At 53.4% G+C, this 24,472-nt stretch overlaps 1 protein-coding gene across 9 annotated transcripts in view; it reads right to left on the reverse strand.

The window, feature by feature from the left end:
- Positions 1–24,472, reverse strand: part of RANBP3 (RAN binding protein 3) — a 54,052-nt gene that overhangs the window by 15,677 nt on the left and 13,903 nt on the right. For 2 of the 9 annotated variants that reach the window (XM_060007541.1, XM_060007540.1), the window contains exons 2-6: positions 19,759–19,814; positions 14,202–14,390; positions 5,907–5,943; positions 5,734–5,820; positions 3,650–3,721 (exon numbers count right to left, since the gene is read on the reverse strand). In XM_060007541.1, coding sequence (XP_059863524.1) covers positions 3,650–3,721; positions 5,734–5,820; positions 5,907–5,943; positions 14,202–14,390; positions 19,759–19,814 — 441 coding nt within the window. Of the gene's footprint in view, positions 1–3,649; positions 3,722–5,733; positions 5,821–5,906; positions 5,944–13,535; positions 13,812–14,201; positions 14,391–17,371; positions 17,423–19,758; positions 19,815–24,472 lie in introns of those variants that run through there. The other 7 variants (XM_060007545.1, XM_060007544.1, XM_060007543.1 and 4 more) reach the window with 5 other exon arrangements.

Consider the following 24,472-nt stretch of genomic DNA (forward strand, 5'->3'; position numbering starts at 1 on the left):
CAACGAAGAACCAACTCAGCCAAAAAAAAACCCAAAAAAAACCCAAAAGAATTCCTAAACAGGAAGGCCCTCTTCCTGCGGGCTATGTGTTGGTGAGCCAAACTGCTCTCCTTGGGCAAAAACAGGTTACAATAAGTAACTCTCACTGCTAGCTTGCATGAAGGAGCTGATCCCTACGGGCTCCGGGGAGTCTGCGCTGGTGGAGCTGGTGTTTCTCCCGTAGAGGGGTCGTTAACACCACACTCAGGAGAGCCAGACAGCACAGGATGCAGGGGAGGACATGTTGCCAGATGTTCCTTTTGGGAAGGGAAATACTGAATTACATTTTCAAAGCTCAGGATTATTCAGAAGATGATTGGCAATTTAGAAACATTAAAAAAAATGCGATGAAATTCGTAATTCAGGTGATTTTAAAAAGCCCTTAGAGCTGGCTTTGCAGTGTTCACACTGGGGCTAGAGACTGCTCTCACCGCCCTGCTCTGACCGTTGGACCCCTGGGGCTGACCAGGCTAACCAGCAGGGGCGACAGGCCTGGAAAGTCACTGCCACTGACCCCGAGCACTGGGCCCAGTGCCTGGCCCACCCCAAGGATGCACAGGACATCCATGCTGAATGCTGCGGTGAATGGAGACACAGACGAGCGTGTGTGCCACACTCGCAATGGCAACCGGGGACTCGGGACAGCGGGGCCCAGAGCAGCAGGGAGGGTGCTTACAGGGTGGCGCACCCTGGAGGTCCTGCCACAAGCCCTGTCTGCACTGAAACAAACGTGGTCTCTTCTCATGGCCTCCAGAAGCTCACTTGTCCTGCAACGCAGTCAGGGTGCAGTGAAGAGGCACTGCCTGATGGCCAGAGCCCATCACGGGGGTGCAAGGTCACGCCAAGGTCACAGGGGTGCACAGGCCGCTGTACCCGTGTCTTCTCAAGGGCACATGCACGGCCCCCCGTGAGCTTGCTGTGGGGCAGCCTCCGTCCTCTGAATCATGCCTGAAGCAAGCAGGCTTTTTTGTGCCCCACCTCAGAGAGACCCAGGTGATGAGGGAACTCTGGATTTAACCAGGAAGGCAGATCAGAATTTAACCTGGTGTGTACCACAGGCTAAAAAGAATCTGAGAGAAGGCAGCTTGGCAGGGGCTTGAGCGATGAGTAAGTGTGTTGAGGACAAAGGGAGCCAGGTTTCTTGCTGTCAGAAAAGAGGCAGAAATACGAAGGGGGGGAAGGGGGGGAGGTGGGGCTACAATGAACCCTGTTGGTGCTGGAAGCACCCACCCGAACCCGGGGTGACCTATACAAGCAGACAGAATAGCAGAGGCACAGAAACACGTGCAGATGTGAGTGTGTGTAGGCGAAGAGGTCTACGTATGTCTGTGCTCCTGGCTGTGTGTGTTCTCAGCTCTGGGCACAGAGAGGGCTTGGGAGCGGCGACAGCCCAACGGCGACCAGCACGCAGAGCACTCAGATCTTGGTCTCTAGAGACCACTCTCCCCTAAGCAGAACCAGGATCCCCTTGAGGAAAGGGAGGGAAGAAGATGAGCCTGGAACCCCTTATGACAGAAAGAAAAGGACATGCTCGAAAGAATGATGCGGACATGGCCAAGGGGCACAGGCTTGACGCAGCTCCCGGCAGCCAACTGTGGGATGATTAAAATAAACTCATGGTGAAGATAAAATCTGAATGTTAAGGTAAACACTAATAACAACAGATTATAGCCCACTGACTAAAACAGGAATGCGAACATCCATGTGGCTCTAGTAAACACATGAGCAAGCAGTGGCAGAGAAGAGCTCTGCTGTCCAGCAGAGTGCCGGCCCACAGGAGGCAGAAAATCCCCGGCCGGCCAGCACCAGAGGAGTAGCCGCTCCCAGCAAGAAAACATCTCTGGAGGCTAACACTGCAGCAAAAAGTAAGAAGAGGAATGAGATCTTCCAGAGTCTCAAAGTATCTCTCCAGAAAATATTAATCAAAGGGTGAAACATGACTTTTCAGTGGAGAACCTGGGCGGGCTCCGCCCTATTCAAGTAACAGGACAGTAAACGCCATGAGTCACCTGCTACAGTGCACAGGAAGCACACAGCTTCACCTCTGTGGTGTTCTAGCCCCCAAGGGTAAGTTGGTCCAGTCACCGGGAAACAGCGGGAAAGCCAGGTTGAAGGCCTTCTCCAATGTAACCGGCCTGCACTCTGAAAGGTTATAAAAGCCGAGGCAAGCTCGAGGGACTGTTGCAGATACGTGATGTGTGAGCCAGGATCTGATGCCTTTGCCATGAAGGACATCACTGGGACGCCCCGGGAAAATCGAATGGGGTCTCTAGGTAGAGGGATAGAGAAGTGCTTTACCATTCTTAAGTGTTACAATTTTTCCCGCAAAAATTAAAGCTAAAAAAAATAAAAGGCAGGCAGGCAAGGAGCTAAGAATAAGTTCACTCTGCAGAGCGGCTGAGCCAGTCTATCACCGCTGCACGTGGCAGCGGGTCCAGGGGCCGGCCGGGCTGTGGCAGGCCTCGGAGGCAGGTCCGAGTTACCCGCCTTGCTCAGGGCTGCCCTGCTCTCAGTGCTGCAGGATAAAGGTTTCGGGGAAGAAGCGGGAGTGGGGCTGTCGCACAGACACCTCGGGGGCGAGCATTAGATTCCTAACAGAGCTCGAGGGCTGGCTTCAGTGGCTGATCACCCACCACGGCTGACACGGCCCCCGGGGTTCAGAACGTGACTTGCTAGGCCAGTGCCCAGGTCTTCCCAAGGACCCCTACAAACCAAGCTCCTCTTCAGGCCCCGTGAGGGGGGTCAGCTCAAAACAGTTTGCCTTTAGAGTCAAAATGAATTCAACTGTTTGAAACAATGTCTCATCAAATCAACCCTCAACGTTCTAACAACTTGCCTCTTCCCTCGACAGTGCCCTCGTGCCAGAGTATGACTGGTCTCGCAGCGCTTTTGAAGTCGGCAATGAATTTATATAAGGCAGGTTGCGTTACAGAATTAAGATGGTTACACTCGCTCATTAAATCTTTTATGAGGAATTTCAGCCACGTGGGAGAAACTTTCAGGAAACCTTGGAGTTGCTTCTCTAGTGAGAGACCAAAAAAGGAAAGCCCCACATTCTTCAGAAAGGATCAAGCTATTTTCCTTAAAATTCTAAGGCTCTGATTAAATATATTTATCTAAACAGATCTAAGTAATGTTAATTCATGTGAGAATTTAATACGCAGAGAAGGGGTCTGGAAAATTACATAAACTTCAGAGTGGTTACCATTGGGATGGCAGAGTGCATGGGAAATGGAGAGGTGGATTCTTTTACTCTATGTATTTCTGAGTTTTTAATGATACAAACGTATTATTTGTGTAAACTTTTGAAAAATGAGTAGTATACTTCATTACAGTTTTTCTTTGTTTTTGCTTGTCTCTCTCTCTTTTTTTTTTTAAAAGGACTTGCAACTCCTTGTAACCAGGCCCTGCTTGTAGAAACAGAAATTAAGGGCTGATGAAGCCTGCTTCACACCAGATTCCAAATCTGTGCAGTGAAGAGTTGGGGAACATTTAGGAACTGAAAAAGAAGGTTGCCTTCAAACCACCCATTCCCAATTAAGACCTTGCTTTTCATCCCAGGAAACCCCCAGTGACCAGCCGAGAAAGGTAAAGGGACGCGAGGGCTCACCTGGTTCTGAGTCAGAATTGCCTGCAGATGGCTCGCAGAAGGTGGATGGCATAAAAACATTGTTTTTTGATACTGTCAACAAGGAGGTGCAGGCAGGGGAGGGAACAAGAGGAAAAACAGTGTGAGTAGGCAGGGTAGACGTGCACAGGATCACTTCTCCCACCTGAGGGGTCATCTCCAGGCCCCACCGTTGGGGAAAGGGGGGTCAGCATTGTGAACCTGGCCTTTGGCAACTCCCAGTAAAAGTGAAACCCTGGGACTCTTTCTAAAGCACAAGAAAGGTGGGTGTCCAGTGGAACAGCCTGAATCTGTTTGATATCTACCAGTTGACTCTGGCCTGCTGTGGCCACCCACCTCGTCCTTGTGCCCCTGTGGGAGCAGCCAGGAGGGAAGCGGATGCACCCGATGTTCCGAGTCTCCCCTGGGGCCAAGCCTCAGGCCCTGCTCCTTGTCACCAGTCGGGGCTCGGCTGGCTGCAGACCCCCTCCCCTCACCTGTTTAGGATCTTACAAAATCAACTGCTTCCCGGGTTGTGGGCCAGGCAACAATGCAGTGGGGCTGAAGATCTAACTGTGCGGACAGAAGGCAGCTAGCTAAGTGGAAACAGTGCAGTGCAAAGGCCTCCAAACGTGGGACTGCTTGTGGCTCCACTCCCCTGATGGCTGAGCGCTGAGCATCCCCTAGGTGGTGACGCGCGAGAGGAGAGGGCTAACGCCTGCTGGTCCTCTACCCCTTCAGCCTACAGTCACAGCACAAACCACCTCCTCTTTTCTCCGCTGCACCTTCTCGATGCGCAAAGTGCGGTTCAGCAGTGGACGGTGAGCGGGAAGGAGTACGATCAAGGCCAGGAAGTGGACGCTCCCTCCTCCTGTGGTAAGGCTCACGTGACAAGCGTGCAGAGATCCTTAGAAAAAGGACGTAACCGCAGCCTGCACTGTGGACCGCCCGAACGGCTCCTCAATGCCTGGCTAGCAAACGACAGTGCCTCTATTCAGGGGGGTCTCCCGCAGTTGTGAAAAAGGATGAGGCAATGTCCAAAACAAGTGTTCAGGGAACAGGCATGAAATTAAGTGTTACAGGGATGAGCGTAAGAGGACACTCACTTTCTACACTGTACGTTCCTGTGACGTTTGCATTATTCTTGGAAGCAGAAACAAAGCTTCCAGGAGTGTCTCTTTTTCCCTTAAAGTGATATCCTTAGGGCTCACACTTGTAAATGTTTTACATGAATTCCCAAGAATGAACTTCAAGCTGGGGAACTGGAGAGTGTCTGTAAGCCAGCACCGCAGACAGCACGGGGCGATGCCAGAGTGGACGGAGCCAGGACCGGGGGCGGGAGTGGGGAACCCTGCCGCAGTTTTTACCCTCCAAGGCGCAGGGGTGTCCCCAGGCTTGCAGAGCCCCCTGCTAAGTAGTCCCAGCATCTCCCTCTACCCCAGGAACCCGCCTCTTGCCTGAACCAGCCTGTGTCCACCAGCTGGTCTGCTGGCCTGTGTGTGTGTGTGCAGACCTGGCACCAGGCTGGAGCTTCCAAGCCCTTGGGCCCAGCCACAACCACAGGGACAGGGTCCCAGCCTGGCCAACCCTTCCAGGCTCCCCCAAGCCCCCTCGTCGGGGAGCTCACGGTATTCCACCACCAAAGTGCCTGCTGGGGCCACTGGACTCCCTCCTATGTACTGTCTGTGTGTGTGCCTGGGATTCTCAACTGGCCCACCGGGCTCTAGGCACATGGCTGAAGGGCCAGGAGGACACCCCATTTCCCCCACCTTCAGTCAACACATAGCCAGCGGCCTTGCAAGGTGGACGTGCGCTTAATGGTCAGAGCCCCGACCAGGGCCCTGATGGTCCCTTTCAGAGGGACGATTTCTTCGCAAGCCTTGCTTATTAATAGTCTACTAGGTCTCACCCCTCCAGACGGGGGCACCTGTGCTACCCTTGGGCACGTTCCAGCCTCACTCCTGACGGAGACTGAGTTCTAATGGGATGTGCACAGGGGACAGACAGGGGTGTGAGGCGCTGGAGGGGAACAGCGGGCTTGGAAACACAGGTGCTTTCACCGTCTATCGAAGGGCTGCAACTGTTACCTGACTGTGAAGGCGGGAATTGCGTTAAAGAGGATGTTCTTTCTCGCTTGACGGGAGGGCAGTAATTTCCATCTTCTCGGTCAGAATCTACAGAAAATGAGGAGGAGGAGAAAAATCAGGCTGCTTCCGCTTTTACAACCAAAACTGGTGAAACATTTGAGAGATTTCCTCACCTTCTCCACCTTCGGGGCTGGAGCCTCCGGCTGACCTCTGAAACAAGAACACATGTAAGGGCGGTCAGAGAGGGCCGCGTGGCCCAGGGCCCGGCAGCTCCTGACTTCTGCCACAAATGGATCCCGAAATGTAGCGTTGAGGGCACGTGGCCTGGGCTCAATCACCCGGGTCACAGACAGGCTTTCAACCTAATGCTCAAAAATCCCCCATGAACCGTCACGCCTCTGCCTCACCAGGCCTCGTGCCAAGGAATCCTCTTAACGGCTGGGAACGCGTTCCCAGCACAGGATCAGTTTCCGTGTTTCTCCACTGGGTACAGCTAACTGGCGTTCCCCCACCCCAGCCCCCCAATTCAAACACTGAAACTGGATCTGGCCAAGTTCACTTTGCCAAGAGCTGGAAAGCAACCCTCTCTGCACCCTGAAGGGCTGCAGGACCGCTGACACTGGCTGCGTGACACTGGGTCATGGTGGTTCCCATTCCTGGCCCTGGCACATCCCATGGTATGGAACTGTTTCAAGGTGGGCTGTTATTTCCAGAGCAGCCGAGAGCTTTGAAGCCTTGGGCTGAAGTGTTCAGAAGAGAATCCCCAGGTACAACAGCTCAGACCGTAGAACCCACCGAACAATCATCAGCTGAGAGTGAAAGGTGGCTGAAGCATCTCCTCCTTGACAACCTCTAATTTTAGAATGCGAACGAGCAATTAAGAAGCTTATAATGAGCCCCCGCCCCATGTGGGATAATACACAGTCCCTGCTGTACATCCCCTCTCAGGGACATGAGATTCTTCAGAACTAAGCAGCCAAAAGCAAACTCTGAAGGGTGAACATCACCACCCCCGCCCCCGGGTCACCGGTTTAAGAGCAAGCAGGGGAGCCAATTTGTTTATTTTCAGAAAAGCCCCTCAGGAGTTAAGTTTAGCCAAAGGAGGACCACCTGCCTCGAGGAGCTGTTAGGGATTAAATGAGATGATGCATGGGAAAGTGCTTGGCAAGCTGCAAAGCCGTGTGTAAAAGCAGTAACTGCTGCAAATAAGAAAACTGCAGACGAGGAGCCGGGGGACCTCCCAGAGCTGGGGTGGCACTTTCCCTGTAAAGGGCCAGAAAGTATTTTCAGCTTCACAGGCCCCATTCAGGCCACAAGTTGTATATTCTTTATTTTGTTTTTACAATCCTTTAAAACACCATCTTAGCTTGCAAGCTGGACAAAAACAGACGGGGGGCAGAGTTTGCAGACCCATCCTAAAGGACACTGAGAGCCTGGATGGTAAGAAAAGGACCCCAACCTGGCCTTCACCCCCAACCCCCCCATCAGAGACCATCCACCAAAATGCCTGGGAAACGCGAAACCCTCGTAACACAACAGGGGCTCAATATGTGAACATATCATGGGGCCCAAAATGAAATAAAATACCCAAGGGTCCAGCAGGCTGGCTCTACATGAGTGCAAAACAGTGGCCAGGGCTCGAGCTCAGAGCATGAAGGCACTAAATCCTGCTCTCGAAGGCTTGCCAAGCCTAGTCAGCTTCTCCTAGCTCTGCATGTCCTAAACCTGAAACGCGGGGCAAATTATTTCACTGGCCCAAGCTTCCACTTCTTCGCTTTGAAAATGGCGGGGCCAGCGCTTCCTCCGTAGGGAGGGAGGTGCAGGGGGTCAGTGGGCTAAGCAGGCAGTGCCACATGGCTCGCAAATGGACAGGCCACGCTCTCCCAGCCAGCTCACCCCCTCGGGATGTCATACTTTGGGGCAGTGCTGGGGGAGGTGGGAGAGCCAGGTGAGGGACCAGGGGACCCTTGGAGGAGCAGAGAAGAGGGTCTTAGCATGGGGCACCCAGAGAGGCGCTCTTGCAGTGCTGTCATTCTACGGGGCCCAGGCTGGCATCTGACAGAACGGAGCCATGTCACCAGAACATCGGGTGCTCCTCTCAGATGCTCCCCTGCCCTGGGTGACACCATGAAGGTGCAGGCTCCAGGCCCCTCCCTCCTACTCCTCCACAGCAGGCCCGGCCATCCCCAGCCCAGCCCTCGCCCTCAAGTCCCATCCTCGACTCCCCCCACCCCCCACCTTTTCACTCAACAAGCATCTCAACTCTCCCAAACCTGCCCATGGCAGCCTCTGGGGCCTGTGGGATCCGCTGCTTCCTGAATGACTTCTGGCACCTGGAAAATGGCCAGCCCCCTGCCTCTGTAGACACTGCTCCCTCACCCACAGACACCGTCCCTTCCCTTGCCCCCCAGACGAAAACCCCTCAGGCCGTGGCCCCACCGCTCCCTGCACTTCTCCACGGCTCTCACTCCAGCCGTGGGTCGGTGTCAGGGTCCCCCTCTAGCCTCTAAGTTCCAGAAGGGTGTGGCCCCAGCACACAGTGGGGCTTCACTGGCCTGTGTTCAGTGGAAGCAGCCGGATTCCAGGCACTCCATGGGTCATGGGGAAGCTGCCAAGGCATGTGTCCCCCAAGTTACACACAGAGCAACGGACCCAAAAGCTGTGAGGCCAGAGCGTCGTCCTGTTTCTCAGCGGCTGGGGAGGCCAGTTCTCTGTCACCTCAATCTCAAGAGGACCCCCGCCTTTCCTCTTGGCTAGCTACGTTAATTTCCACATGTGTGAATTTCCGAGCATTCCTTCTGTTGTGGATTTCTGATTTTATCCCATTGTGGTCGGAGAAGACTCTGTGTGATTTCAATCCTTTTAAATCTACTGAGACTTGTTTTGTGGCCTAGTGAGTGGTCCATCCTGCAGCTTCCTGCATGCCCCTGAGAGGACCGTGTACCCTGCAGCTGCTGAAGTCCTCTCTGTCCTCGTCCTGCTTCTGTCTGGACGTTCTAGCACCTGAACATGAATGAGGAGCACTGAGGTCTCCAACAATGTACTGGATTGTCTATTCTCCCTTCATTCTGTCAGTTTTTGCTTTGTGTATTTTGGGGCACTTTTAACAACACTTAACTTCCTCACCTCTGCCAGTGACACCCCAAACCTCTCAGGGATCTGGGTCTCCTTGAAAATTTGATGGGTGCTAGGAGCCTGTCTCCAGAAAAGTACCCAGACCTCAGGGGCTGCAGCCCCGCCTCTTGGGGCCCAGGACTGCTGAGGCCGGGCGGCCTCCTGCAGCACTGGGCCCCCTTCGTCCATCACACCCTAGCCTTGTTGTCTCCTTCCTGTCTCCTGAACATGTCAACCCTGTTCCTGCCTCAGTGTTCCTTCTTCACGTGCTACTTGCACAGCTGTCCCTGACCACCTCCAGAGTGAACCCCTGCTCACGGGCTACATCATCACCCAGCAAGCAGGAGCAGCTCTTCTCCACCCTACCCTCCAGCTTCTCTCGGGCCTCTGCCCTGTTTTGTGCATCACAGTGGGATGTGATCTAATGTGTCCATCTGTTGTTTGTCTCCTGCTACCATGAGGCCCTACCCTGTCTGTTCTGCTCACAGCTCATACACCCCACACCCAGGACACTGCACAAAAGACGCTCAGCAAGTACTGCACAAATGGAGCCTGTCCTCCGCCACAGCCCCTTTGGTGACCTGGAAAAGAAAGGGCACCTGGCCAGACAAGATCAGATACTCCTAGACCCCTGACCCCAGAAGACCCTCAAATCCACGCTCCGAGTCTATTCTAAGACCCACCCCACAGGCATGTGGCAGGCCTCTTTGTCCTGGAAAAGCTGGGAGGCTAAGGCCTGCAAAGGACAGCACAGGAAGATTCCCCAACTGGGAGGACCTTCCAGAAGCTGCTGGAACTTCCTGGTGGGTCTGAAACAGCCGACTCAGAAGCAGTGAGGAAAGTGACGCCAACAACTCTCCTCAATAGGAACCAGGGCAAGGAAGCAGGAAGACAGACTGCAAAGCGAAGTTATTTCTGCTTGCCTTTGGAGCCTACTTGACAGCTAAAAACCCTCCACCACTGCCCGTGCGAGAAGCAGCCTGCCCCCTGCTCCTGCCAGGGAAGGCCTGCGCTTGCTGTCTGGGCCTGGCTGCTTCATGCTGTCTTCCCCCAAAGCAGGAAAAGGCCTGGTGTGCACTGCTCCCCTTCAACCCACACAAGGCCAATGACAGCTCCACAGACACTGTCCTCAGACACAGCAGCCTGGGGGGACAGGACGTCTTCCATGTCAAAGTGGTCTGGGGGCCACTCCTCGCCCCAACCAAGGGAACAGCTCTTCAGGGGTCAGTCTAGAACAATGCCTGGGACACACATGGAGTCAGGCCTTGCAATCCCAACTCCTTGAAGCCCAGAAGGCTGCAGCCAAAGCTCAGGAGCCACTGCTCCAGGGACTCCTGTGAGGAGGATTTTAAGAGCAGGCTCTCAGGATCTGCGCCTCTGGGGAGGAGCGGGGACAGAGCAGGGTGTGGAAGCCCCATTTCCTCCTCTGCTTCTTCCCACAGCAGAAGCCACCACTCAAGGATTGGGGCTTCAGGATGACACCCCGGGGACGCTGGGACCAGCACCCTTTAGGGATGCCACGATGAAAATATGCCCAACGAACACTTACATGAGGAGGCCAAAGAGAAAGAAGACCAAAGAGAACACTTCAACTTATTTTTCTGGCGCTAGTGAACGAATGAAGTGGACGGCGGCAAGGCCGCGGCCTAGCGAGCAAGCCCGCCCTGACTGCGCGCTGCAAGGTGGCCTGAGCCCCTCCAGTGGGCGGGACAGGCAGCACAGTCCTCTCCCCTCAGAAGACACTGGAACCTCAGGGGAAGCAGCTCATTCTGTGAGGTGCGTATAAGTCCCTGTTGCCAAGTACAAAATAGGAGGGAACGCCTAACCCAGGATGGGACCACAGGTGTGAGAAGCTTCTGATCTTGGTGTAAAGGATGAAACAATGAAAATTACAATCGTTAACTGAATCACTTTGCTGTACACCTGAAACCAACACAACATAAATCAACTATATTTCAATAAAAATTTAAAAAATCAATAAATACAATTATGACTGTAAAAAAAAATAAAATTACGATCATTCACTTTGCTAAGGCTTGCACCCTCCCCCCTCCCAAACATGGCTCTCATGAGGCTGCCTGGCGTGGCCTCGAGAGGACAAGGCTGCCAGGCCAGTCCAAGAGGAGGGGACAGAGCTGAGACACAGACACAGACAAATGGGCAGTGAGCAGGAATGAACGGTGCTGCCTTCCTGACCTCCCGGAAAAGACCAGAAAGCAATACCATGTCAGGGAAATTCCTTCCAGAAAATGCCAGACACCGTTTGGCCTGCCTGGGACTCAGTGATTCCCCATTTGGACGGCCCAGTTAGAAAGCCCACTGCTGGACTTCCCTGGTAGCGCAGTGGTTAAGAACCTGCCTGCCAGTGCAGGGGACACGGGTTCAAGCCCTGGTCCAGGAAGACCCCACATGCTGTGGAGCAACTAAGATCGCGCGCCACAACTACTGAAGCCTGTGCGCCACAACTACTGAAGCCCACGCACCTAGAGCCCGTGCTCCTCAACAAGAGAAGCCACTGGAATGAGGAGCCCTCACACCGCAACAAAGAGCAGTCCCCGCTCGCTGCAACTAGAGAAAGCCCGTGCACGGCAACGATGACCCAACGCAGCCAAAAATAAAAAATATAAATAAATAAATAAATTTTAGAAAGCCCACTGCTGGGGCTGCAGGAAAATGGACGCCTGGGATTAAAAGTCACTTAAGGGGTGTCCTTCATGTGGACCACAGGCAGATTCACTGCTGTTTATTCTGTAACTGAGGGAACCAGCTCAGAGATTCTTACCAAAAAGGCAGACATCGAAAAAAGAAAAAGAGAGGTGGCCTTCCAAGATGTGAATGCTGGGCAGGGCCAGGGCGGAACGAGGGTCAAACCCTGTGCAGATGCCAGAGGATGAGGGGCTGGGTCCAGACTCTTTCTAAGCTTCCTGGTGGGTCTCATAAACATATTTCAGGCTCGGCAGTGCCTTGATGCAGAGCTTCAGTCTGGTAGACTCCAGCCAGCCTCCAAGTGAGCATTGGGAACGCTCACTCTCTCCGGATCAAACGGACAACTTAATCTGGATGTGGTTTGGTCTCCTTCAAGCTGCCTTGTGAGAGCCAGGAAGTCTGATATATTGAGACTTTTTCCTGGTACTGAGTCTTCAATGGCCAGAGTTCTGATGAGACTGAAAGACGATAAGGGCCCTTTATAGGCAACAATTCAGCGAGCCACTATTTATTATAAAGAATTTGCAGCTTTACACTCGCTCAAGGGATCGTGGAATAAAGAAGAGACTAAACGTGAGGGATGGGACCTGTCGGGTAACATGTGGGTGTTTCCTGAACTCCAGTGTGGCACAGAGCAAGCTCCAAATCTGCTCTGATGCAAAAGCAACTAGTCCGAGTTAGCCATAGACATCTCAGCCCGGGAAGAAGCTGGGCTCAGGTTCCATCTGCCTTGATCTATGCCCTAATTGACCTAAAAAACAAAGGTTACTTTGCCTTGATGCCTAATCAGCAGAGAAAGCCCTGGTTGACTCAGAGCTGTCACAAGTGATGTGATGGTCACGCTGCTGGGACTTCTGACAGAACTGGGATCCCCACAGTTACGCGCGTGTATGTCACGGGCATGGCCTTGGCTACGACGCTGGTACATTCAGAAACTGCTTCCCCCAGCCCCGACTCTCTCCCACGTGACGTAACAACCATCCCAGGCTCCCTGCCATTGCGCTTGACCTTGCATTTGCCAGTTGGGGCACTGCTTGAATGTCTCGGAATTAGAGTCTCTGACCCACAGTCCAAAAGAAATGAGGAGCCGAGCTCCACCGGCCAGGCTTCAGAAATCACTGCCTGGACCGGCCACAGCCTGAAGGCGAGGCCCCCAGGGTGCTTCCTGCACAGGCCCTGTCTCACCAAGTGGTCATCAGAAGTAAGGGGCCTGAAAGAGCCTCGCTTCTGGAAAGGCAGTTGCCGTGACACAGCCTCTACTGTTTGCCACCCTAGACTGAAAACCCTCAACCTCTTCAGCGGGAGATGCTCCGTAAACCGTGCTTTTCAACCCAGGCAGCAGCAGAAGGGCCCAGTCTCCTGGGCAGATCCGCACAAAGATCATCTGTTCTCAGGGAACTGAAAACATGTACCTGCAAAGGCCGAAGGCATGAAACTCATAACGGCCAATTTGGGAGAAGGTTCCAGCAGCTGCTCTGCCTCCAAGCCCAAAAGTTGAAAAGCCTCTGAATTCTTGCTGTCAGCCCTCGTGTGAGGACTATGCTCCCAGAACTCTCTGGTGTAAGCACCTCGGGCCGGAACCTCTCGTGGGCTTCCTTACCCCAAGCCCATTTCTATGCCACGCAGGACTCCCCCATACCCCGCCCCACACGGATCCCTCCAGAATGTTAAAGTTTGGCTCCAACCTCACCTTGCCTGAGTATCACTTATTCCTGCGCATCCCAGGGTTTGGTGGCTCTAAGAGAATTTTAGCGGCTTCCTTAAGGACACAGGAGACTGGTGATGGGACACAGGGAACCGCTAAAGGTCTGGGGTAAGGCCTGGGACTGTGACACCCTGCAAGGCTGCCCAGGGTTCAGTGTGGCAGAGCGGGATCCTCTGTTTTCTTGACAGTCATTTTCCCCTGTCATGAGAATGGGGGACTCTGTCACTAGGTACCGAGACGACGAGGTTTTCGATCCTGAATGTAGGCTAATGTTTACCTTTCCCAATTTATCAAACTCCAAAAACTCAAGACATTTCTTGTTCTGGAGAGCTCACAATCTTCTCCACCTATAATCTTCAAAAGCCTTCTGAATACAAAGATAAAGGGCTCAAGGGATTCCCTCTGGATTCAAAGGAAGAGTCTCTTCTTCTTCCTGCTTTGATTGAAGACAAGCAGTTCACAGCCCAACCACGGTCCAAACACAACCAGTCTTGCAAAGCAATCTGCGGTAGACACCTTTTCCTATAGGTCAAGGAAGCCGGAGCCTTTTGTGTTTCTAAGATAACTGAACTTGAATGCCCAAATTCAGGGAGAGGAGAAGGAAAAATGGAAGGAGGGAGAAGGGGCCGAATTTGCTGTGGAAGGTTCTACCCCACTACTCAATTCCTCTTTTGCCCCCTCGCCTCCTTCAGGAACCAGGACTAGCTTCTGGCTATGGGTAAATGTTCCCCCAACTAGAAAAGTCTCAATGTAAAAGGGGACTTCCTCTTTCCTGACTTTTTGGCAGCAGGAATTAAAGGGAGCTGAAGAGGGCCTTTGTTATCTTTTCAGTTATCATCAGCTGCTGACAACCTGGGGTGTGGATCTGAGGGGCCCGGAGGGAAAGGGGCCAGTCTGGGTTGGGAGCCCCGGGCCATGGGATGCCGGGTGGAGGTGGACTTACCCCTGCCAGTTCTCGTGGAAAAGGAGGAAGCTGGGCTTCAGGAGCGCTGGCTGAAGCGCTAGCGGGGGCAGGAAGCTCTAGGGCATGCTCACCAGCTGACTCGGGGTGACCCGTGCCATGGTGGGGGGCCTCAGCCTCCCCCCGAGGCTCCTCTCCCGAATCCGACAAGTCTTTTTGCTCTGCAGAGGACTGGGAGCAAAAAAGACAATTTTCCTTCAATGTAAATAAAGCCAGCAACGCGGGGCAGGGGAGGGGGGCAGGGGAAGGTCTGGAGATGCTCGGCCTTCAGCAGCTCCTGCCCGGGAGGTCAGGCCAAGAGAGCCGGCACATGCTACCGCGTTCTGCTCCACAGAGCCAGCCCTCCACACTGACAGAAGGGCAGTGAGCGCGGACCTGCTGCTGTCGGACCTGGCAGGGAGCTCTGAGGTGTGCAAGAAGCTGGACCCTCCTTCTGAAAACTGCAAGGTGGCCCCTGTGGCACAGAGATCCTCTGCCGATGGCAGTGACTGAGGAAACATCCCTGTGACCAAGACGGGGGCGGTGCCTCTAGCAGAGGGGAACAGGGGCAATTGTGTCAAACTGTCCCCAGGGCTTAATTACCCATCCACTCAAACATACTCGTGAGGGGAGGTGGGCGCCAGCACCCTGTCTGGCCACTGGGAGAGCCAGGGCGGTGGGGCCAGGGCTTCTGCACTGGCTGCGGCCCCGCCAGCACCTTCCCATCTCTGCCGCTTAAACCCGAGAGGAAAGGAATGCTTTCTTGCTCGGCGAGCGCAGGTGTGGGGTGACCCCGCGAGTTGGCAGACACACAGAGAGCCGGTTTTGTACCAGTGACAGGTGGGTGGGGCTCCGGCTGAAGGAGGGAGCCCCTCGGCCTACAATTCTCCCAGACTCCCACCGCACATTCCGAGCCAGGGCTTATCTAGAAAACAGCCAGGGTAAGGGGAAGCCGGTCCCCAAAGTCTTCGTCCTCAAAAGCACAGACCCCCCCGGCATCCTTTGAGGTGGTTCTTGGGATTCTAAAGGGGCTTCCATGGGCTGAGGGCTCTGTGGCCAAGATTCTTCTTGAGAGGTGCGTTACAGAGCTGGTGTCCTGTTATAAATACATGGGCTCCGGTCCCCAAGCCTCCTGCCTGGCATCGTCCACCACACGTTTCTCTCGCTTTGTGAACTAAATGACCACGGGGCCACCCTGCCTCCCTGCAGACACGGCTGTGTTCTTCCTGCCTGTGAAGTGACTGAAACCTCTTTAGATAGGACTTGGGACTATTTTTAAATGTGTGAGCCTGCTAGATGAAAGGAACTACATAGAGGATTTTAAGAGAACTTTCAAACATTCTTATGAAAAAGCAAAAGCAACACAACTCATCCATACATCTAAAAAAGCCACCCAAATCGACTCTTCCTATGCAGGGGAGAGCCAAAGACATAAAAGGCCCTCCTTCCCAGGCCATTCCTCAAACCTGTCCAAGGCACCGAGGTTGGTCCACGCACCAGTCTGCTGCTACTTTATGGCTAGAGATTTAACACCATTTTAAAGAGAAAATGAAACCCAGAGCTCTAGGGGAAATTGCCTATCTCTGTTCAGAACCACTTGGATTTTTTTTTAAAATCCCTGCTTTACGAATATAAATGTAGAAATGCCCTCATGGCATGGCAGACTAGAGATGAAGCCTAAGTCGGAGGACCAAAAAGAAATACAAATGCCATTCCAGCATTTTCTCCTTGGGTCTGAGTAAGCTCTAAGGAACCAAGATAGAGCCTGTAGTTTTTCAACATGTTTGTTAAAATCGGACATCGAGATTTTGGCAGGCTTTGACATCATCCTAAAATATACGTGGCTGACAAAAAACCACGCATACAGGGTACGCTTGTTACATACACAGTAAGCTCCCAGTGTTGTCGGTGACACCCTGCTTCCTGCCCAACTGCTGCTGTAACTGCTTTCTGCCTTTTTGCTAAATGGACATTATCCTGCCAGTGCAACCCCAAAATCTTCTGCCTTCAGATTAGCAAATATTTGGAAAATAAAGTAAATGAAAGAAACGTTCAGTCGTCACAAACAGTGAAACAAACTACGGAAGGAGATTCAAATTCTCTTCACGTTAAAGAGAAAAAAACTGTCTGTCTCCATTCAAGCCAGTTAAGAAAAGGTTTCATTTTTGCCCCTAAAACACAAATGCGTGGAAATGCAAGCATTTTGTGAAGAGCGCCATCTTGAGGAAGCTCAAGAACAGGAAAGCAGTAGAGACAGTTCCTGTGCTGTCAGTCTGGCTCCAGGTTTGCATTTCGGGCGTCAGGACTGGAGTTCCGCTGCTGCCCGATGCTCTAACACGGAACAGTGGGAGGATCTGACGACTTGTCCTGAGACCAAGGGATGCCACCGGCAGGCCACCACCACCAAGCTGTGGTTTGCTGCAAATGCAACTCCAACTGTCTATGGGACTGACGGAAAATCTTGTGTGTCTTTGTCACCAAACCAACACCAAAACGCCTGGGCTGGCAGCCTAGTTTTTTTCTTTTTGATTTCAAAGCCTTTGAAGGGGGCTGTGGGCTCTTGGAGTGCATCCCACTGGGGCACTGGTGGTTTAGAGATCATTTACTGAAAGAAGGTAATGCTCCCACAGTTGACAACGGGACTTCTTGATCTTTGTGGATCAAAAAGTGGCTCAAAAAACAGCTGTATGGGAGACCTAGGTGACAATTAGGAAAATTTCAATGTGGACTATCTATTAGAGGGTATTTCTGAATTAATTATCATTTTCTCAGGCGTGCCCATGGCACTGGGGCCATGGAGAAGAATTCCTAGGAGACACTTGTGCTGAAGTATTTAGGGGAAAACTGTCAGGTGGGTGCAACTTATAGTCGAGCGTTTCTGGCATTTATGATAAAAATGTTAACGGTGAAGCCAGGTGAAGGATACCCAAGGGTCCACAGTACCATTCTTTTAACTTTACTGAGGATTTGAAAAAATTTTCAAAAACAGAAAGTTGAAAAGGGAAAATAAAAGCTCCCTCAGAAAAAAACAACGGCAACCTGAACAGATCTTCCCAACTCTTGCTACTGTGGCGTGAGGAGGGAGGGCTGAAATCGCGGCAAGGTGGGGAAGCTGGGAGGGTCTCAAGGTGTCATGTTGTGAGAAGTGTCGTGGCCACTCCTTGCAGACCTACCTTCCCGTCGCTTCCCCTGGGCCGGGGAGCCACGCGGCCATGGAGCCGGCTGTCCAAGCCTCTCCGCTTCCTTCCCGCCCGACGCCCGAGCTGTCATAGCAGCAGAGAAAGGAGGAGGGCTCTGTGTCCACTGGGCAGCCGCCCACCCGGCAGCTCAGAGGGCGGCCCCGACGGACATGCAGGCTCCTCCGGCCTCTGCCGTTAGACGCAGAGGTTTTCCGTGCCCTTCCGATGATCTTGTCACACAAGGGTGACAGCAGGCGAACTCTGAAGAGCTGGAGGTCAGTTATTTCTAGAAGCCCATTTAGAGCTGGCACTGAGTCAATATTTTGATGTGCACGTTTTCACGGTGACGAGCACCTCCCTGGAGACTCTTCGGGTTCAACCTCACCCCGTTTATGTAATTGGCATCAACCTTCTGAAGGTGACACGTGTAAGTCAGCCTTTGAATTACGAAGCAACAGAACCACCTCAACCGTGAAAACAGTACTGAAATAAGAGTTAGTCATTTTAAAAGCATTTTAAATTCAGTCAAATAAACATTACGTTTTAGCGTTTCACCCTGCTGGCTGTCAGAAAGTCTTCAGGTTTTAAGAATTATTCATTCCAATTACTTGTTTCAAATCTGGGTTGGCAAACTTTTTCTGTAAAGGGCCAGATACTAAATATGTTCGACTTTGCAGGCTAACTGGTCTCAGTCCAAACCCCTTCACTCTGCTGTGGACAGCACAGGTGTGGCCTCAGCTCTCTGCACGGGCCAGGCGGGGCCGAACGCCAATAAAGCTTTATTGACAAAAACAGCAGTGGGAGCAGCCCTCTTAGTTGGCTGACCCCTGTTTCAAACTAAAAGTGGTTCAAAAGAAAATCATAACAAAACTCAAAATTCTAGAAAATCCCGATTTTACGGAAAACCTAAGAGAAGTGACTTTTACATCTGAAGCAGAAACCAAACACACCCACCTCTAAAAGCCAGAAGCACATCAAGCCCCTTCACAGTGACTGAACTTCCAAAGGACAAATGATAAAAACACATGTATGCACTGGTCAGGGCCCAAGGGAGAGGGGACGGCAGAGGTTGATGTATCTTGAAAATACCACTCGGAAAACTGAAACCAAAAGGGAAGAACATTTCCTTGTTTTGTTTCCTAAAACGATTCTTTGGCATAAGAATTAACAACGGGAAAGATTAATTTGAGAACAAGCCTAGCAGATGAGCCCCGGCTGACACAGAAGACACCCTGCGCGGGGGTGCAGGTAGGGGTCTCAGGGCAGCCGCTTCTCTTTCCCGCACCCTCCACGCACTTGCGCCCTCCCCGGCACAGCCCTTGAACGCTGGGGCTGCTCTCTTTTCAGGCCAAGGGGCAGGGTTTACAAGCAGCAGCTGGGCCGCCAGGAGTCCCAAATCACCAGGCCAGCAGCCCCCAAACTCAAAGCTGGCCACCCTGTGGAGGGACTGGATATCCACCCGAGCACCTGGTCTGTGCGTCACAGCCCTGAGCCGAGAAGCCCTCAAATGCTGTCCTCATCAACAAGACGCACACGGGTTTCAGAACACCTGCATCAACGCAGCGCATTGGTCACCCTGAAATCTTGCCGTGGTTATGACATCACACCTGCTGTCATGTCCCAGGCATGAGGGCAGGGACCATCCATTTTTTTGACAAATAGGGGGAGTCCTCATACAAGCTTGGGAGGCATCACCACAGAACACCAACCATCTCTGGACACAACCCGGACCTTCCAGGCTGATCCGTTCAGGGAGGGAGACAACCCCAATGACTTCAAGATAAGCAACCACACGCGACTTTGTGGGAAGGCACCGCCGCATGCACCCACCAGTCCTCTGACGGGCTGCTAGCTCATCACGATGAATTAGGCGAGGTACATCAGGGAAAACAAGACATTTAAAGCCCAAGAAGGGGGAAGCAACCTAACAAAGATGGGTGGTGAATATATAATGCAAGCTGACTACTAATTGTTCAAAATGCATTTATGGCAAGTTGGTTGGGGCCAAAAAAAATCCCGCGAAAATCTTTAAAGGTCCTACTTGCCCCTTAACCAGCACTGCTCCCTCTCCTCTCCTCCCTCCCCCCGTCCCCGGCCCCCTTTCTCTCCCTCCTACCAGATTTCCTAATGCACAGCAGTACTTCTAAAGCAAATCATTAGGAATGAGAAGGAAGCTGATTCTTCCACTGCTTTTTTAAAGCAGGGTCTCTGAGCCCTGTCCATACACACCCCCTCTTAACCTCGTGCCATGGTAACCTAAAGCCACCGGGCTTTTTCTCCATGGCAGAAGGTTCCTCGGCCATGCGACCTGGGGAGAGAGAGCTTGGGGAGAAAACAAGGCAGAGTTAACCACGTGAAGGGAGAACATACCGGCCCCTTACCTTTTGTCCTTTATCCTTCTGAAACACAAAGACGGGCGGAGCAATGGCAGGCTTTTCTGCAAAAAGAAAAATTGGTGTTTTTCCCCCCAACACTATATTCGTACAGTAAACAAAGCTACATTCGTTTGTAATAAGTAAAAACAAAAAACAAACCTGGTATAAAACTAGTAACTCAAAAGATCATCAAATAGCTTAGAAAACAGTTTCTTCACATGGATGAGGGGAAGTGTTCAGTGTGAAAAAACTCTACACAGTGGTAGGATACGTGCACTTTTCTGTGTGCATGTACACACCAATAAAAAGGTTCCAAGACTCACTCAGAACAGGCCATGTCACTGATGGAGGGAGTGCGGTGTGGAGGGTGGCAGGCTGCAGGGTGCCCGGGTGGCTGCTACTCAGCGCCACCAACCGTGGTGCTGCAGGAACGAGGCGTAGAGATGTCAGGTCCCCAATTTCAAAGGCTGGAGACTAGTTTAGTTTTCTCATTTTTTTTTTTTTTTTTTTTGGTCGCGCCATGTGGCTTGCAGGATCTTAGCTCCCCGACCAGAGATTGAACCCGGACCCCAGCAATGAAATTGTCAATTTTTGACCACTGGCCCGCCAGGGAAATCCCTAGGTTTTAAATTTTTCCACATCTGCAGGCCAGCTGAGGCCAGGGATGACCCATTTGCAACCTCTGCCCACGGGACGCATGCTCTTTGGAGAGCTTACTCCGCTCAAGTCAGCCCTGCATTCCACCTGGGTCTCTAAGTGAGTGCCCGTTAAAAAAAAAAAAGTGTGGAGTTGTGAGAAGTCTGAAAGGCCATCTTGCACAGCTGCTGCTGAAGGAAGAAACCCTTTGGGATGTTGTCACTGGACCAGGGAGATGCCGCCGGTCGTTCTCAGGCAGCTGAGTCCATGGCTCTTGGCCACTTGCTCGAGCGGGCGGCCGCTCAGGAAGGCCCTGCCGCTGGCCAGCGGGTTCTGGACGAGGACTGCCTTAACCCGTGGGGGGGCCCAGAGGCGCCTGTCTTACTGCCTGGGGCCAGGGCGCGTGGCTCTGGGTGCGCTCATGAGTCCTGCGGGCGTGCCCGGGGCCTCTCTCAGCACTCGAGGCCTGGAGAGTGGCGTGGATGGGAAGCCGGGGGATCATGAATTTGGGGAGCACTCGCACGACTCTTCCCCCTCCCTCAGTTGTGGGGAGCCGAGGTGAACCAGGAACCCGCACTCACGCAGCTTTAACCCGGCAGGACCACTACGCGGGAGGGGACACAGTTTGCGGGCCATGAGAGCGCTCGTGGGGGACGCGGTCGGAGGGTCTGGTCTGGAGCATCAGGGAAACGCTCCCGAGAAGAGGCAGCTGTGCTGAAGCCTCAAGGAGAAGAGTGAAGGGAGAGCGGCAGGTGTGAAGGTGACAGGGAGCCCGAGGGGCGGATGGTGGCGACGCGAAGGATTTGGGACGGTTGTAAAAGGAGTGGAGGAAACACAGAACAGAGTTTGGGGAAGGGGGCGAAGGCGATCACCCACAGTAAAGAAGACAGGGGGTGGGAGGGACAAGGTCTGGGAGGCAAAAGGACAAGTCCCGAGATGGGCAAATGGACACTGTCCCACTCCCCACCCCCAAAATTCCCACCCTACAGAGGAGTAGGACAGACACCAATCTTCACTTTGGGGCCACAGCCCACCAACGGTGACCATTCCCTCCGCTGTGCTCACTGAAGCCTTGTGGCACTTGGGTCCGATTCACCACGACAGTCCTCCCCAGGCACAGCCCACGCAACCACTGGGGTGAATGACATCTAGGAGACCAAACTGCCACAAGGGAGGAGGGTGGAGGCGTGGAAGGGTCTTCCACGCTTCCCAAGACAGCTGTCTCCCCAGCACAGATGCACAGTTGCTCCACAAACCCGGGGGATCGAATGAAAGCATGAATGTGCTTACTGCTGGGCAGTAAATGACAGCAAAGGAAAGCTGGAGGGACTCTGGGGACAGCTGCAGCTTCTCCACACCATGTCTACCACGGGCGAGCCCAGACACCTTCTGGCGCTGCCCTTTACCCCATAAGCCTAGCACCCGGGGCTGTGGGTCCAGACTCCAGCCTCACTTCTGCAACCGACTGCCCGCCAGCCGCAAGGCTCGGGGGTGTGCAGGAAGGAGCTGGGATTTTGGTCAGCCTAGGGCCCCCGCCCCCCCCCCCCCCCGCCTTCTTCACCTCCGTGGTTTAGATGGAGCCCAACCTGGCTCCAGGCTCAAGGAGGAGAATACTGCATGCCCTGGCCCCAGGGGACAAGGTGGCACATGAATAAGGCCAGGCCGCTGCCAGCGAATGAGACTCGGGTCCAGGACTTCCGTTGGAGCTACTGGGGAAGGGGCGCTCTTTCTCTGCTGGGGCTGCCAGCAGCTGGGTGTCACCACAAGGGGCCCTGGAGCAGAGCCAATCCAGCAGGAAGCAGAGCTGGGGATGGAGGAGGAAACTGAACCCTGGAGACACGGCTGGAGGCCCGGGGTCAGCAGGCCCGAAGCTAACCCCACCCCACCCTGACTCTTCAGTGAGGCCAGCAAAAGCTGATTTTTGGTTAAGCTGGCCTGAGCTTGACTTCTGTCTGTCCCTTGTCTCTAAGAGCCTCCGGCCTCTCCGGGAGAAGAGGCCTAGCCGCTGTAGACTTAATTAAACACACACCATACCCTGTAGAAGAAACCTAGGACTGGCCTCACAGTGAAGCCAAGATGCTCTCTTTCTCTTCCTAGCAGGCATCACCACCTGATGTACCGTGTGTGTGGGTTTATTATGGTCTGTCTCCCCTAGTAAGGGATCAACTCCATGAGATCGGAGCCTCTGCCTCGCTCCCCTTGTGTCCCACGGTCTGAGAACAGTAATCGGCACCCTGCAGGGATTCAACAAATATTTGATGGAGGGATGAGTAAGGCAAGGGGGGCACTGAGAAAATGACTGCCAGGCTGTAAGGAAGGACTGGAACGGAGAGGAAGCATCTGAGTGGTAGAGGAAGAGCTTTCTGGTGCTGGAACTGGGATGGCTGATGTGCAGGCACCCGGGGGGGCTGCCTGTGGGCCCCCGGGGCAGGACGGGAACAGAATTAGTTTCAGCAGGAGGCTGCCTCTGGTGCAAAGGTCCTGCCCAGCACCTCCTGGACCACACGGCAGTGTCCGGGCGCAAGCTGGGAGCGGTCCCATCTGCTGGAGGAACCCTCCTGCACGGTAACGGGGCATGTCGCACGGCTGCGGGCAGAGGCCAGCGAGAGGGGGGCATGGGGCTCTGAGCTTGGAAAGCAGACCTACCCTCATCACCTCCACTGCTGTAGTTCAGACCTCCCTTCTTTCTCCGCCTCCACCCTCACCCCCTGAAGTGAGGCCTCCACAGAGCAGCCAAAACCACTGGTGTGAAACTCACACTTTCAACTCGGCAACATCCTCCCAGACTAGGGTCGAAGGCCATTCAAAATGGGCACCCCGCACCGACCATGACTGTGGCACTGAAGAGCCCCCAGCATGTCCCACGCTTCTGGACTTCTGCCTGGCTTAGTCCCTCTGCCTCCAAGACATTCTCATCTTCTCTTCCGTGGCAGACACACAGTCAGGTAGAGACACCACCTCCTCTAGGATGCTCCCAGTTTGAACTGGGCTCCTGAAGCCTGCTCTGGCTTATATCCTGCATGGGTTACACCAAGGGTACCTGTCAGGGATGCTGAGAGATCACAGACACAGCATCTGAAACAGCTCTGCACGCAGCCTGTCACCTGGTGTGTGCAGTGTAAGAACCGTCCAGTAAATGTTTGAACTAAACCCCTCTGTGCTTCTTCACATGGGTAGCACCAGCTGCTATGAGATCACATAAATATTTATGAAGCCCTTGTTCTGTGCAAGGCATCACGGGAAAAATGCGGAAAATGCGGAACGGGAAGCCGGGGGCAGAAAACTTCAGGGTAAAACGTCTGATGAAAAGGGAAGGGGTGTGTCTGTTTACTTGGCCGTGTGTGTGTGTGTGTGTGTGTGTGTGTGTGTGTGTGTGTGTGTGCGCGTGTGTGCGTGCGTGTGCGTGCGTGCGTGTGTGTGTGCGCGCGCGCACATGCTATTTGCTTATTTGCTCCCCTGGCAGTATCCTCTCCTGGACCTTAAGCTCCATAAGAGTGAGGCCTCTGTTGTGTTCGCCTCTGTATCTTCAGAGCCAAACGCAGTCTCACACATAACACGTGCTCAACAAGCAGTTAGAGAGCAAGTGGAACGCCGTGGGCCACACGGGCTGGGGCCAGGGAGGCCTGGGCCCTGGCAGCCCACCTCACGGGCCACAGGGACCCCTGCTGAGGGCAGGTTTGGGGGACAGAACTCTGGTCAGTTCTCTACCAAAGACACAAAGCATCAGAGCCACGCGTGTTTCATTTCTGCTCATCCGCTTTTAGGGCCCAAAGTCCGTAAACTGCAAGCTAGTCCCGACTCCACGGCAGCAACACACGCGTGCCCCCTTCCAGGCAGACTGTCTTTAACTGTCCCACATCACCACTGCTTCTGGTTGTCACCGAAAAAGCAGCGTCATCCAGCCAACTGAAACCCAAGTTTGGGGAACGAACAGGGGACAGAAGCAACGAGGCTCCTTGGAACTGCCTGAAGCCCCAGTCCAGCTTTTCTTTCACAAGTGAAGGGAAAACCACCACCAGAGATTTGTAGAGAGACCTAGGCCACCGCAAAGACCTAAAATATTAAAATGTTAACCAAATACACG

This window comes from Delphinus delphis, chromosome 3, assembly GCF_949987515.2.
Source record: "Delphinus delphis chromosome 3, mDelDel1.2, whole genome shotgun sequence".
NCBI classification, from domain to species: domain Eukaryota; kingdom Metazoa; phylum Chordata; class Mammalia; order Artiodactyla; family Delphinidae; genus Delphinus; species Delphinus delphis.